General features: G+C 41.7%; 2 protein-coding genes across 2 annotated transcripts in view; both read left to right on the forward strand.

Annotated features, from left to right (window-relative positions):
• Nucleotides 1-16785, forward strand: part of LOC306960557 (NACHT, LRR and PYD domains-containing protein 3-like) — a gene marked incomplete at both ends in the record, with an annotated part of 243675 nt that overhangs the window by 188453 nt on the left and 38437 nt on the right. The window lies entirely within an intron of this gene.
• LOC306960415 (protein NLRC3-like) lies at nt 1959-16717 on the forward strand (the record flags this gene model as incomplete). The annotated part of the gene is made up of 8 exons (XM_079552847.1): nt 1959-2029; nt 5413-5508; nt 6532-6595; nt 6698-6878; nt 6946-8740; nt 8805-8972; nt 9043-9216; nt 16204-16717. 8 exons carry the CDS (start codon nt 1959-1961, stop codon nt 16715-16717), a joined length of 3063 nt encoding a protein of 1020 aa, XP_079408973.1.

Below are 16785 nucleotides of genomic sequence, written 5' to 3' on the forward strand. Positions count from 1 at the left end.
AGAGAAATCCCCAGAAGAGACTCCCAGAACTGAAATCCCGGACCGAGCGCAGCAACAAGGGGGAGGAAATGATCACCAACAAATGAAAAGTCATTCAAAAAGCAGAATCAGAAATTCCACTGATAACTCCCTCTTATCATCGACCCCATAAGTAGAAGAAGAGTGGAACCTAAGAAACCCTGTGTAGACTCGTAAAATTGGGAGCCTGCACTGGATACAGCAACAAAAGGGAGGAGCTAATCACCAACAAATGAAAAGATATTCAAAGGAATTCAAACTACATACCTGCATATTTAGAAAGTAATCCATGTCATTAAATGTGTTGACGAAAATCCTTTTTTGTCTTCTGAAATTGGGGGTCCTGTAAACACTCCCAAAACTGGGAGATGGATTCTCATGTGTTTGTAAACTCACAAATACTGCAATACTTAAGTTTGACAAGGGAGGTAAGGATTGTTGCTGAATCAGTCTGAATACTGCAGAAACAGCACTTTCAACAAACGGAATCACTTCCTATTTTCATTTTATAGGAAGTGCTTCACAACAGCAGCTCGCCCTGTTCTTGAGCAGAGGTACGTACGACTTCTCCGTTATTTTAATCATAATTACTTATTATTTATGTAACTTACTGTATGAAGATGACTCTCCTTCACAAAATATGTTAAATGTTGTTAGTGTATGGTGTAAAAAATGGAGATTGTCTTTATATACTTAAACACAAAACACAAAGAATAAGAATGTGTACGGAGGGTTTTTGATGTCAGTGTGGTACAAACATGGAGATGTAAAACTGTCACTCAGAGCAATTTGGTGCGACTGTAAAAGAGACAAACAATTAAAAAAATGCTTACAATTTATGATGAAAAATAGACTGAGTTCTGAAATTAAAAACCCACAACATTAAAGGTTAAAATAGCTAATGTGGGCAACAGCAATGGTTAAAAGTTAAAATGATCAGAGGCAGCGGGTCTGGGAACGTCCCGTCTGAGCTGGGTCCCTGCACACAGAGCAGCAGCAGTAAAGAGGAACATAAATGTCACTGCCCCCCCGTGACGCTGCACAGGGAACTGTGTTATTGTGTAACAAACTGTGTTATTGTGTAACAATGGGACGTAGCGGCTTGGGCGGCACGGTGACGCAGCGGTTAGCGCTCAAGCCTCACAGCTAGAAGGTCCCGGGTTCGATTCCCACCTGGATGGGGCCTTTCTGTGTGGAGTTTGCATGTTCTCCCCGTGCCTGCGTAGGTTTCCTCCGGGTACTCCGGTTTCCCCTACCACTAAAAACATGTACAATAGATTCCCCTCTGGGGCCAGGACTCCCCTGAAAAAAAGAAAAAGAGATTCTTAATCTCAGTGGGACTATCCTGGTTAAATAAAGGTCAATAAATAAATACATTTGAACTCCTGCAGGAACAAAACCTCAGACGGTTTAGTTTACAAGTGTTAAATGTTAAATTAGGACTTGTTTAAACCAAAGACTCACAGGTGCCAGAACACAGGCCTCCCCTCGGGGGGGGGGGGGGGGGGGCTCTCTTGTATCTCGCGAGTACAGATATTTGGAAAAAGCCAGAAGAGATGATATAGAAATAGAGATAGAAATTGTCTTAAAGATAAGGCGTTACAAAGAAGTAAAACCAGCTGATGACTTCAGAAAGACAGAGGTGAAGTCCAGACCTCCGCTGACAGTCCCTTTTATCCTCGTCTTGCTCCTCTGCACAGAGAGGATGACACTGCCTATCTGTGAATCAGCTGTTTGTGTCTATGTGTTTGTGTATTATCTGTACATCACGTTATGTACAGAATGACTATGGTGTCACCATTGTGTATCAGCTCATCTCACTGACATGGTCTTCATGTTCTGTAGCGTGTGAGCAAAGCATGAGTCAGACGTTTGTTCAGATTTCCTTACAATCCCTGGTCTGTTTCAGCTTCAGCCTCAGAGTCAGAACTGGACACACAATGGAGGAGCCAGAGGTCAGAGAGGACGAAGCCGTTCCCTCTAAAGCCGCTGACCGGCCTGAAACTCAGAGGTGAGATCCAGCACTGTCCTCCATGTCAGAGTCAGCTCCAACACTCACTGTGTTTCCATCACTGGACTTTAAAGCACAGTTTGAAGTTTTGCATAAGTAACGAGCGATAGACTAATAGCTCAGTCACAGACTCATGGATGTATCTGCTCTGTTGCTCTGTGTGGTGTGTTCACACCACACAGGTGTGTTTATCACCTTATATCACTTTATCACTTTATACACCTACACATCTGGAAATAGAATCTCACTGTTGTTCCATGTCAATTATTGTTATTTTACAACATTTTACTTTTTATTATTTATCTTATTTATTTGTATATTCTTTATGCATGTCCCCTATACTCTCATAGTTTAAAGTTTGATATCTTATTTTTATCTAAATTCTTATATGTTTTATGTTGCACATCTGCACCAAGAACATTTTTAGTTTGTGATCCTGTTCTCAAACAATGGCAATAAAAACTTTTCTGATTCTGATTGTGATGGACACAGGGAAATATGCCTTTAAAGCCTTAATCTGCACAGGTTTATCTGCGGCTTGAGGTTGTTTTTATAAGTAAGCTTTAATACGCATTTTGGAAGATGGACGGAAACATAAAATTTCCCATAGCAAATAAAAAACACTATTGTGGGCGGATCTGACCTTTGGACTGGAAAGGACAGAAGAGAAGAAAAATAATCCATCAGTGGCAGGTCTAGTCCAAAAGTTATTTTATTGGTGTTTGTAGGATTTTAAATTGCACTGCTCTGATCTTCTGTAGCACTTTGAGATTTGTGTTCAAAATTAAAAAGCATTTTTATTAGAGTTTGGCCAAAGCTGCTCAACCTCAATTATAAAACATACAAACACACTCAGGAATAGTTTTTGTTTGTCCAGCATTTACAAAGCGGCGAGACTTCAGAGTTGGTAAAATACTTTTGTTTAGCTTTAACATGTGTCACATAAATGAACATTTATTCACTGCATTACAGGTAAAAACAAGAAACTCACTGTGATACATTAATGTGGTCGACAATAAAACGAGAACAGAAAAGGCTGCACTTAGAGTTAAATCACACACAACCATGGAGCGTAACCATGGAAACCACCGCCATCATCCACAACAGCTGCATGACTGACTTTACTTATGTATTTATAAATCCATATAAAGACAGTCTGGAATTGTGGTAATAAGACGCAATTTCCAAATCGAACTGGGGGCGGGGCTAACGATGGGGTGGGTTTGCTAGGATCATTCGGGCACTCAAACAACCCCACCACGTTAACGTAGCAATTCACAGGGTTAGATATGAAAATACCGTAAAGTTTTTAAAAACAAGTTATTTTGATGATGATGATTAGGATTTCTTATGATTTTAATCAGTTTCATAGTTAAAATGCCATAATGTTTCATCAGTCATTGATATGGTGTAAAGAGGGCGGAGCTGAGGTGAGCCTCCGGTGTCCCGCACACACTGACCTTTGACCTTTCCTGCACACAGTGACCTCTAACCTCTGTTCTGTTTTTTTGTGTCCCCTAAAAGTAAAATACATTTGTAAATGGGAGCGTTGGATTTTTATTGTCTGGATAAAGAAACTGGCACAAGAACGACACGTTTAACCTGTTTCTTTGACTGTGTTTATAAAGACCAGAGGTGAGGTCTGCCTTTACTGCACTGCCCCTGACGACCCGAGGGGGGGCGCTGTGTCTGCGCTTCACATTTCTACAAAAAATGAAAAACCAGTCCGTTTTATTTCTCTGCGCGGTTTAGGAGCCGTTTCATCGTAAAGGAGCAAAAGGGAAAACTTTATTGATTAGACCGACTTTTTATGGATGAAATGCTGTGATGAGTCTTATATTCAGACGTTGGAGCCATCACACTGTCCACATGGAGCATCAGGATTGTCAATAACACACCAAGGGGGCGGGATTTGACGTCTGGCTGTGCACATTATGTTGTCATTTAATCTTTATTTGCAATATCATGAGAATGAAAATGTGTATTTTATTGGAAAATCCTATTTTTCTTTAAAAGTAAGTAACATATACACAGTTACCAGAGACCTGCCGTTTTGTTGACTTAATATTGGAGTAAAATGTGCGTCACTGAAATCTAGGTATTCTAACATCGACAAGCTGTCGTTACCACAGGTGTCCTGGGTCGCCTGCTCCACACTCTCCTCCTGGATAGAGACTGTGGCGGTTTTTCCTAGAGTTTATGTCCATGTCTTTAGTTTTTTTCACGTTCAGGAGCAGAAAAGAGTCTTCACTCCATTTCACCAAATTCTGCACAGTCGGGCCCTGGCTGGTCTCCCTGTCCTGGAGCAAGCTCAGAGGCGTCTGCATGTTTCTGAATGCTTTCACATTAGCTCTGCATCACGCCGGTGTACAGGATGAAAAGCCAGAGGAAAGAGCACGTCCTTGTGGTGAACTGGAAGATCTGCAGACAGCCTCTTTAAGGCTCTAACTTTGTTGTGTAGGAGCTGTTTTGGACTGAGCAGATATACACCACTTGTGTGGTGGCAGAAGCAGTTAATAGGCCAAAATAAATAATGTTCACATGATGGTTATAAAAATGAAAATCATGACTCTATTTATTCTAATTTTATAAGCTTAAAACATCTATAGAAGGATTTACTCATCACTGAGAAATGTACTACAAATGTACCACAATTGTTGCTTGGCATCATGCTCCGAATGAGAAAATAGATTTGTTACAGGAGAGACAAGAAAAGATTGAACATTTTGGAGCCTGTCTTCATCAGTTGATCCTCACAATTGTTGCGTGTGCCAAATCCATTATTTTCTCCATGAATCTCACCGATTGCGGGGGGAGATACAGGTATGTACCTGAAAAGTTTCAGAGAGTTTGGGGCTCCATGTGCTTGTTATGATCAAACTGCATCTGTGGATGTTCAGGACAAGCTAGAGTTTGGATGTAGCCTAATATACGATTATAATGAGATCTTACATATATATGTTGATACATATGTCAATTATTAAGATGCCAACCCATGTTGTGCCACCTGTGTAATTTAGCGACTGAAATGCAGACAATATATTAAACAAAGGTTGTTGGTGGTCAGAGATCTGCATTATTCTTTCTCCCCGCTGTGTCCATCTCAAAGATTAAGAACACCCAAAAAAACACAGTGAAGCTCAGTCCAGCCATGTCGTCAACAATTATTAGGTTCATCATGAGAGAATTAAGGGTTGGACAAGTTCAGTCTGTGGCTCTATCTAAAAATGAAAACACAGACTTGTTGACAGCTTGATCAGAACTATAGCACATTTTTCTGAGTGAAGGAAACAGTGACACTGTTTATAACCAGTGTAAATATTCAGGCTGATCCAGGACCGTCCCATATGTTTCACTCAAGTGTGTTTTCTCCTTTGTCTCAGAATCCTCCAGAAACATTCTCCTTCTGAACCCGGTTCCAGCTGTGAGTCTCTCAGTGACCGATCAATGGACAAACCTATGCAATTCAGGACAGAGCGGTGAGCTTTTAAGCTGTTTAAACTTCCTTCATTGATTTCATATGCACAATGCACAATGGTGGACATATGTACTGAAACAGCTACAGATGCAATTTAAACACACAGCAGTTTCCCACAGGCAGAAACTACAAGATATACAAAAACTGTAAAGGAGGGCATTTTCATGATCTATGTTTCTAGAGGTAAGCAAGGGTGCCATGGTGCACTGTGGCAATAATATGATAATATGCATCGTACTAAAGTGACAGTGCAAGTCACTTCTTTCTTAACATTTAAGCAAAATGGCACGTGTCATGTGTGTATGTGTGCACCTAAACAGAGTGCATGCATGTCATCACTGAACGCTTGGCTGTATACTCTGATTTTCCCATTAAAGACCATAAAAAAAAGCTTTCCAACGCAGCGAATGAACCAGTGGTGCATCATGGGTAAATGAGCCAAACGGAGGAGTGGAGCTGTGGAGGGTGAAGACTAAGAGAAACTGGGTTACTAAGTAACCTGAACATCCATCGTGTCGGAGTCGCCTCTAAACTCTGCTCTGTGTTCACAGAACTGCTCCTGGAGCCGGCCCGGTGTCAATGAGAAGTGATCGCTCTGAGAGTCATTTTATTGATTTTAAAACAAAACATGGTCCACTGTAAGTCATTACTAACCCATTTTCAAAATTTAATGGAGATTGTAAACACTTAACAATAATGAAATGTTAACATGGCGATAAATGCTCCACAGACATTATCAAAGACAGTTGTTATCTGGATTTACCAAAGTTCACTGACAAAACATAAAATATATAAATTCATATTTTTTTTGTTTTGTCAAAAATAGACCGCCAGACGGTTCTGAACCAGGCCCCAACTGTGAGTTCCTCAGGAGCAACTGGTCCATGATGAGCCCACTGAACTTCTCCTCAGATCTGTAAGATTGAGTTTGTTTAAACACAAGGACAGACAGTGGTTTAATGAGGTTCTGAAAGTGTGAGAGAAACAGCTGAATCCTGAGGTGTTTGTTGTGTCTCTGTCACAGAGTGGAGCAGGCTCCAGAGCTCAGAGCTCAGCAACATCACACTCAGCTGGACTCCATATTTAAGGTGTATCCTTCACTCAAGTTTGGAGATGTTCAGATGAATGGACTTGCTTCACACAGATCTGACACTGACTGCATTTCTGTTGTTTCTAATGTGTCTGTGCAGCTTCTGGAGGAGGACATCTTCACTTTTGTCCAGAAGGAGCTGAAGAAGCTCCACAAGGTTCTGAGCACAGATTACCCAGAATGCTTAGAGCCTGATGAGGATGGAGAGGCTTTTCTGAAGATCACTGTGAACTTCCTGAGGAGGAGGCAGCAGAAGGAGCTGGCTGAGCGTCTGTGGAGCAGTAGGTCCATTTCACTCAGTCATTTGATCTTCTCTGAGACTCAGGCTCTGTCTGTGTCTTTATTCAGGGAGATGTTCTGGAGTTCTTCAGCGTAAACTGAAGCGTGACCTGCAGCAGAAGTGTCAGTGTGTGTTTGAGGGCGTGGCTAAACAAGGAAGCCCCGCCCTCCTGCAGCAGATCTACACAGAGCTCTACATCACAGAGGGAGGGGCCTCAGAGGTCAACCAGGAACATGAGGTCAGACACATGGAAACAGCCTCCAGGAAAGCAGGCGGAGCAGAGACAGCCATCACATGTGAAGACATGTTTAAAGGCCCCGCGGACACAGAGGCGCCCGTCAGAACAGTGCTGACAAAGGGAGTGGCTGGCATCGGGAAAACACTGCTCACTCAGAAGTTCAGTCTGGACTGGGCTGAAGGCAAAGCCCACCAGGACGTCCAGCTGCTGTTCCCCTTCACTTTCAGAGCACTCAATGTGCTGAAGGACAGGAGCTTCAGCCTGGTGCAGCTGCTCCATCACTTCTTTAGAGCAACAGAAGAAGTGAGCAGCTTTGAAGATCTGCAGCTGCTCTTCATCTTTGACGGTCTGGACGAGTGCAGACTTCCTCTGGACTTCACCCAAACCAAGGCCCTGACGGAGTCCACAGAGAGCGCCTCAGTGGAGGAGCTGCTGGTGAACCTCATCAGGGGGAGCCTGCTTCCCTCCGCTCGCCTCTGGATAACCACACGCCCCGCGGCGGCCAATCAGATCCCTGCTGAGTGCGTCTCCATGGTGACAGAGGTGCGAGGGTTCAGCGACCCACAGAAGGAGCTGTACTTCAGGAACAGGTTCAAGAAGAAGAAGGCCAAAACAATCATCTCCCACATCAAGACATCCCGAAGCCTCCACATCATGTGCTTCATGCCAGTCTTCTGCTGGATCCTCTCCACAGTCCTGGAGCATGTGCTGAAGACCAGAGAGAGAGCAGAGCTGCCCAAGACCCTGACTCAGATGTACATCCACTTCCTGGTGGTTCAGGCCAAAGTCAAGAACATCAAGTATGAAGGAGGATCTGAGACAGACCCACACTGGAGTCCAGAGACCAGGAAGATGGTGCAGTCTCTGGGAAAACTGGCCTTTGAGCAGCTGCAGAAAGGAAACTTGATCTTCTACCAGAGTGACCTGAGCGAGTGTGGGCTGGACGCTGCAGCCGCCTCAGTATACTCCGGAGTCTTCACACAGGTCTTTAGAGAGGAGCCAGGCCTGTACCAGGACAAGGTCTACTGCTTCATCCATCTGAGTGTACAGGAGTTTCTGGCTGCTCTTCATGTCCATCAGACCTTCTTCAGAACAGGAATAAACTTGTTAGTAGAAGAGAAGTCCAGATCTTCTAGATTGATGCATCTCTTTGTTCGTAGCAGCCCATTAGAGTTCTACCAGACGGCTGTGGACCAGGCATTGCAGAGTCCAAACGGACACCTGGACTTGTTCCTGCGCTTCCTCCTGGGTCTTTCACTGCCGACCAATCAGAGCCTTCTCCAAGGTCTGCTGACACAGACAGGAAGTAGCTCCCAGACCAACCAGAAAACAGCTGAGTACATCAAGCAGAAGCTGAGTGAGGAAGTGTCTGCAGAGAGAAGCATCAACCTGCTCCACTGTCTGAATGAACTGAATGATGGTTCTCTGGTGAAGCAGGTCCAACAGTACCTGAGGTCAGGACGTCTGTCTGAAGGTGGACTGTCTCCTGCTCAGTGGTCAGCTCTGGCCTTCATCTTACTGTCATCAGAAGAAGCTCTGGAGCAGTTTGAGCTGAAGAAATACTGTGCTTCAGAGGAGGCTCTGCTGAGGCTGCTGCCAGTGGTCAAAGCCTCCAACAAAGCTCTGTGAGTGAGGTCTATGTAAGTATGAACCTTCTAAACTTCTCCTAAAACAGTGTGTTCTCTCCAGACTGAGCGGCTGTAACCTGTCAGAGAGCAGCTGTGAAGCTCTGTCCTCAGTCCTCAGCTCCTCTAGTCTGACAGTCCTGGACCTCAGTCACAACGACCTGAAGGACTCAGGGCTGAAGATGTTGTCTGTTGGACTGAAGAGCCCTCACTGTAAACTGGAGCAGCTCAGGTCAGAGGGTTTACTCTTCATCTCTGTGAGTTTGTCATTTCTATGACTCTGTTTAACCCTGTGTGTTCAGACTGTCAGGGTGTCTGATCTCAGAGGAAGGCTGTGCTGCTCTGGCCTCAGCTCTGAGGTCCAACCCCTCCCATCTGACAGACCTGGACCTCAGCTTCAACCATCCAGGAGACACAGGAGTAAAGCTCCTGACTGCTCTACAGGAGGAGCCCCACTGCTCACTCTCCACTCTCAGGTGAGGACAGTTATTACACGGTTATTACACAGTTATCACACAGTTATTACACAGTTATTACACAGTTAATACACAGTTATTACACAGTTATTACACAATTATTACTTAGTTATTACACAGGTATTACAGTTAAGACATTATTACTCTCATTTACCGTGTAAACATTATAATGAAAGAAACTGGGTTTTTATTTCATTTGAGAAATCCATTTGGATTCTTTATGTCTCAGTGACATCAGCTCATGTGTTTGTGTTGATCTTTAAATAAAACGGAGAAGCAGCGTTTGATCCTAACGTATGTGGACAGTTAACAAGTCGGCTCGTCCGGGAGACTCTTCAGAGTCTGTTAGCATTAGCCTTGTTCTCCAAGTTTGGTCAATGAGCTGAAGTTATAAATGTTATAAAGTCAGACGCTGAAGTCAGAGGTTTTTATTGTGCACTTTTGATACAGCGACGTGAGCGCGGCTGAAGCACAAAAAACATTTAAAAATTACGCATTTGCGAGTGAGAACATTTATTGTATGTGTTCTGTTTTCTAGTCGCCCAAAAATAAAAACAATTGTGAAAAAGTATCCCCAAGAAAGACCTCATCACCCCCCACACAGCTGTGTACCTCACCATACACTGTAAACCCGAACAGTCATACGAACTCATAATTTTTTTAGGCACCTGACTCATAAGCAGACAATTCGTTGATTGAATATTAATATTTTGAGTACAAAATGTGATTGATTGAGATTTACGTTGAATACAGATAATGTTAGAAACTTCATTTCAAAACTTTTGCGTTTTGTCCTCCTTCAACGTCATGACGTCACCAAACCATCGTCTGCTTTTGACGCACTGATTTTGAAAAAGAAAGATGGCGGCCCGATGCGGAGATGACTCGCTCTCATCCAGAAAAGAAATTTAAAACATTTACACGTTTCTTTTGCTTATAATTGGCCACGCGATGTTTTTCTTCAGACTATAATACCAGTAAGTTTAAACTAGAGTCAAACGAAGCCGTGTCTGGAGGCTCCGTGCTTTTGAACTAGCATAGCAAGTTTAAGGCTAACATCTCCACGGACGTTATAAGGAGACACCGTCCTCGTCACTGGTCGAGAGGCTGCAGCCCTTCTCATCTCTCCTGGTCTAATTGGGTAAGTAAATTCATTTCACATTATGAAACGTTAAATCTGTGTTGTGAGGTTGTTTAAACCATCGGTAATGAGTCGCTGTTTGTGAGGTCCCTGGCCCGGGCGAGCAGCGAAGGCAACGGAACGGCTAGCCACATTCGTGCCCCGCGCTTCTCTTCGTTGTAAAGAACCACGGAGCACGAATACAGTTGCTGAGTTTTGTACACCGCGCCCAGCGGCAGGTTTAACGGAGACGCCGACCCGGCTTCAGGTTTGAGCCGTGGCCGCTGCGCGTGACAGTGTTGAAACATGCGCCGAAACGGGTGTCGGTCTGTCAGAACTGGGTCGTTGCGATATCTCTTCTTCTCATGACTAAGAGTAATGTAATAATAGTTGTATGAAAGTGCATAAATGGTGCAGTGACTGACAGAGAGTAGGAAGCAGGAGATGAGAGAAGCTGTGAGGGGAACAGCTCTGAGGACGAGCTCATTGGTACTTTTCTCCTGGACAGGTGAAAAGCAACAGGGAGGACAATCGATTATTCTGGAGGCAGCCAATTCTTCTAAAAATACTAAATTCTGCAATGAGACAAAACCAATTCTTCTGTTTAGTCCTGGTTTAGTCCTGGTTCAGTCCAGGTTTAGACCAGATTTAGTCCAGGTTTAGACCTCTTTGTTTAGTAGTAAAATTTACAGTAAAAAAAAGCACTTTCAGGACATAGAAACTACGCTGTAAATTAACAATTACATCAATAATTATTTCTATCATATTGGAATATTATGCTGTCCAATTGCCTTGTGTGATTTTAGGTGAGAACATCAAATGACATGAAATGAGTCAGTGCTGGTCTTTTAAAATGCATGCTGATTTCCCCCATGTCTTGCAGATCGAGGAAGTGCTTGGTTTATCTATATCTGGCTGTGCTGTGGTGGCTGTCAACATTGGCATGAAAAGAGTAAAACCTGGCCAGTGAATCCACATTCATATGAACACAAGACTGCAAGAGAATGTAGAACATCTGATAGAGGATCTCCTAATGCAATGGCCCTGCAGATCGATCACAGGTAACACATGTTCTTGTCCTTTCTGTTTGGTTATGTATCATACTTGTAATACATGTTCATGTATTTGTAGATGCAGTCGGCTTCTCTCTGCTGCCCAGGAAAAAGTGACCCTGGACCTGCTTTGGCTACAATGGGATGGGGAAATCCTGAGCCTGAGAGAGGAGATGACCTGAAGTAAAGAGGTACTGTGTTGAAAAAGTAACTACTGCTTTGGCGCTTAAAACTATCAAAATACATCACTCGTTACTTAAAGGAATTGGCCACTGTTTTTACATACTGAGATATCTAGCTCAGACAAGTTGATGTGGACCTGTTTGGTCTTTGTGCATGCACTCAGTCACGCAAATGTCCTTCAACAATATCATTGTGCAAACGTTGTACTCCAGGTGTTATTACGTCTCACAATATACTGCCCCTTTTTATCCTCTTAGAAAATCGACATGTTTAATTGTGTGTAAACAGACTTGGATCGTGTAAAGGCTCATGTAACTGTATTTAAATTGGGAACAGCTTGGTAGCTTCTGATTTTACCCCAGTTTGGAGCTATACCTTTGCTGGGTTAGGCTAAATGCTAACATTTTCGTGACTGAGTACACGCTCAAAGACCAAACAATTACGCATCATCTCGTCAAGCTAAGGTAAGAACATCTTGCAGTATGTAAAACGGTGGCCTATTCCTTTAACAAAGTAATCGGAGTTCTCTAATGGTACTGTATTATCCCTGTTCTAGCCTTCGCTCTTTATGGGGCTGTGTGCACCTGCTCTTTGCTCTTTATCTCTAACTGTATGTCCAACTTAATTCTTAAAGTTATGACCCCATAACTAACTAACTAATGCGAACAACGGTGGAACCAGACTCCAGAAATCCATACACAGACAAAATGTCATGATTGGCAAGACCAGTTGGAGTACTTGGTTCCTGCTTCACTTCTCTCCTTTCCTCCTCCTTGTAGGAGGATATGTAGATTTTGAAGTTTTGTAGGTTCAAGAAAAGTATATGCACAGTGCACACTGTTTCTCTTTTTCTTTACAATTTTCATATTTACTTTTTTGTTATTAGGAAGATGACAAAAGGAAGCCTTCGCCTTGTTTGCATCTACCTGAAGGAGGACGATAGATATTACTCTGAATGCTGCAATGTAAGTATATTTGTGCTTTGTAAATATTTTGGTGAGCCTTCGTATATCGGCAGAATGAATTTTCTCTGAAAATTCCCTGAAATATGAACTGTTAACTGACACAAGAATCACATGCATTTCAGAGCATGTTTGTGGAGCTATAAGGGCTCAGGATTAAGAGCTGGGCAATTTGGCCAAATATACCAGTTATTTTATTTAAAACACAACACACAGCCTTTTGCAAAGTCATAGTGGATGTTTATAAAGCTTCTAAATTGGCCGCACTGCACAAATTAAGTGGTGATAGTGTGTGTGATCTGAATTAAGCCATTTTTTATATTGTTTAATGCACACATTAATCAAATGTACATTAAGAGCAGACACACACAGTCTTAACATGCATAAGGAATGCCAGAAGATAAAAATAATCTGGAGGAATCCATACTCAAATTGGGAGCTAAATCTGGAGAATACTAGTGTATTTAAGCTGAGATAATGACAGAACGGTCAGGTCTTTGCATTGTATATATTTTTTGCTGTCCTTTTCTCATCTGCTTCTCTTATTTAGTCCCTTATTTTCTTCCTATTGCTTAATTTCTTGCTCCAGTATTAATGACACAATTTTGTATCTTGCAGCACAATGGTGAACTGAATGTGGCTGATCGTCCCCTTGCTCTTCTCATCGCTTCTCCTGATTTCTTCACACCTGGGAACATCTAAAGGCCCTTTCAACGCTGTAATCTCCAGTCGGGAATGGTCAAGCAGGTTTTGGCTAAAATCAGGACACGTGTGTTTGGTGTGGACAGCACCGTCGGCTACAGACAGCGTTTTTTTTGGAGGTCGGTGAAGCTAGTTTTGTCCGTTTGGATTCGTCAAATTGGCATCTATCTGTTGCCGCACCAGGAGAGGTTTGATTTGCCTTGTGTCACTGGCAATTCACAGAAGAAGCTGCAAGTTGGAAGGAGAGCTTTGTTATTTTTTTTGTTTTTTGTTATTGAACTGACAAAATTTGTCTCCCTGTTCTAATTTTGCCATACATGTTTCGCACTGTTTTATCAACTAGCTGGAAATGTATGAACTTCTTCGGGACATAAACAGAAATAAAAAGGTGACTGGGCTGAAAATCCAATTCACACGTCAGAGACAACCACCACAGAGCGCACATGCACTGTGCAGCCATCGTTCTTGGTCTTGGGTTCATGTTACTTCAGTGTAGATGTTGCTCTTAGCAGGTGAGGGGGGCAGAAGAGGGGAAACCTCAGCTTTATACAGTATGTAGTTGCTGATGGGGGCATTGCAATGAGTGCGAGTGAATGTCCAACCATGTCTGAAGGAGATTATGCTTGGCTATTGTCTACAATGTTATTATTTTGTTTTACTTTGAATTGTTCCTTAATTTGAGGTTCCAGTTATATTTCAATAGAAATGGATCATGCTTCACTTCTATTGAATACCTAAAGAAACTCATTACCCTGTTTATCTTCATCTTAAAGATCTGCCGAGGTGACCTCTGCTCTGACACCATGTCTGCTCTCCTTGATTAATGAACACTTTCCACTTGGTCACCATACCTTGTTTTCTGTTTCGATTAAAATTATGCAAACTGAAAAACATTCACAACAGTTCTAAAGTTTTAAGGGTTTGAGTTATTACAGATTTTTGTATCTTTGGTTTGAGGGCTTCACTTAAAGCCACACTGCGTAGCATTCCATCCAATAAATAGAATAATATATGCATTTATATCATTACAGATAGTGTTATTTTTGGAAAATGTATACAAATATAAATAAAACATTCCTGGGAGTATGGATGTCTCCAGCTCATCTCCATGGTGATGTTCACAAAAGCATCTAAATATGAGATTTAAATAGGTTAGGTTCTCATCCAAATCCATTCTTTGATTATCGACTACATATCTGAACCATTTACAGTGTTGAGTTGGTCATTAAGAGCATGTCTTGTATTGCTGACAGTGATCCAAAATGTTTGGCAGTGTGCCTTTAATAAGTTTATTAAGGTTATTTCATGCACTTTTCTCCTGGTACCAATAGTATGCAAAGCTTTGATAGCTATGCAGTTTGCTGAAGTTACATTGTTACAGTTGAAATGGTATGTAAATGCAAGGCAAAACATTAATAAATGTCATTGTATTAATTCTATGGCTTTGAATACTTGGATGTTTTTTTATGTATTTAATGTTCATTATTGGTAGTACTTTTGTCTAAGTGGAGTCTGCTAAACTTATCAATTATAGGTGGAAAAAGACATGCAAAAGTTAATATAATGAGTCTGGTAAACTTTAAGATTTTAGGTGGAAATAGGTGCATAAAGGTAAATTTATTGAGTCTGCTAAACCTTAAAATTTGAGGTTGAAATAGTCAAGAAAAAGTTAATGTTATTAGTGTGTTGAACTTTAAAATTTCAAGTTCAAATTGTCAAAAAAGTAATATGGATAAGTCTACTAAACTTATAAAATATACATTGGACGAGTGCACTGAACTTGTAGGTATAGATTTGATATAACTTAAAAAATTTAGTTTGTTAACTCAAAACATTTGTGGAAACTTTATTACGACATAAAATTTGAGTTCAATGAACTTGTTCGGGTTTACAGTGTACTTTAGTATTGAGCTGAGCTTCACTGTTTATTTGTAGCGATCAGTTTAAAACAGGTCCCTGATTCCAGGGCGACACAATGACGCTGTAACTGTGAGGCTGTTTAGTTGTTCCTGTGTGACATCATCTGCATGCCCTGTTTAACTGAAGTGTGTTTCCTCAGACTGGATCCTGCTGGAGTTGAGAGGTTAAAACCAGGAGTCAGGAAGTGTGAGTATAACGTTCACACAAAGCATTCTGGGAAACGGATCGTGTTTGGGACAATACTTTAAAATTGTATTTAGTTACAGATACTGAATACTTTCCTTAAATGTATTTAATAATGTATTCCATTAGTTTGTCCAATCAGAGTACTGTATTCTGAATACTTGAAATACTTCCATGTTGATTTTCATTATATTCTTGCATAAAAGCGGCGTATGGTTAAAAACGTGCAGCTACACTTGTTACACCGCCTGTTATGAACTTTTTTACCATTAATTCAGAATAAATTAAAGCAGTTATTTTGGGCGCCCACAGCCCAAAATAACAGAACTATTAATATGAAACTGAAATATAATCATTAATTAAATTAATAATTTTGTTACTGATAAACCACTTTCTAAGAGTTTAAATGTAAATGTTCATTATGTTTCTTTATCTGCGACAGCGTGACACAAACAAGAATTCAAGTTTTAATACCAAAGAAAATATTTGTTAAATGTCACTTCAGAACATTCCAGCTTATGTGTGGCTACGTCACAAGAGAAACTAAACTGAAACATAAATAAATGAGCTCAGCTTCACTCAGAAGATCCTGTGAAGCCTTTGGAACAGAAGCATTTTTACAGAAACAATAATTAATGCTCCTGTTTGATTCTATTGTCGGGGTGAAATGTTACAAACTGTGGCTTAAAAATGTGCAGTTTCATCATTTACTTGTATTCGTAAGTGAAACACTTAAATTGATCATGTATTTGTTGATATATATATTTTAATCTTTCAAATCAATGTAAATGTCGTTCTCCTCTAAAGAGTGAACAGGGACTAACTGCTGCTGTGTTTTCTCTCCGTCAGATTTCACTGAACTCTCTCTGGATCCAAACACAGCTCAAAGGAAACTCAAACTGTCTGACAACAACAAGAAGGCCACATATGTGAGAGAAGATCAGCCGTATCCAGATCATCAGGACAGATTTGAGGACTGGTTTCAGCTTCTGTGTGACTCTGGTCTGACTGGGCGCTGTTACTGGGAGGTCCAGTGGAGAGGATGGGTTCACATATCAGTGTCTTACAGAGGAATCAGGAGGAAAGGAGGAGATTATGACAGTGGGTTTGGAGGCAATGATCAGTCCTGGAGTCTGCTCTGCTCTGAACATGGTTTCTCTGTTTGGCATAAAAACAACCTAACCCGCCTCCCTCAGCCCGGCTCCTCCTCTGGGACAGTAGGGGTGTATGTGGACTGTGCTGCTGGCTCTCTGTCCTTCTACACAGTCTCCTCTGAGGAACTGATCCACCTCCACACCTTCAACACCACCTTCACTCACACCCTGAGCCCTGGGTTTAGGCTCTGTGATTACGGCTCCTCAGTGTCTCTGTCAGACTGAGGATCAGAGTCTCAATTATACAGATGAGTTTCAGTCACATGACCTTTTCCTGACATTCCTTTCCCAGT

This window comes from Gobius niger, assembly GCF_951799975.1.
Source record: "Gobius niger genome assembly, chromosome: 3".
Lineage (NCBI taxonomy): Eukaryota > Metazoa > Chordata > Actinopteri > Gobiiformes > Gobiidae > Gobius > Gobius niger.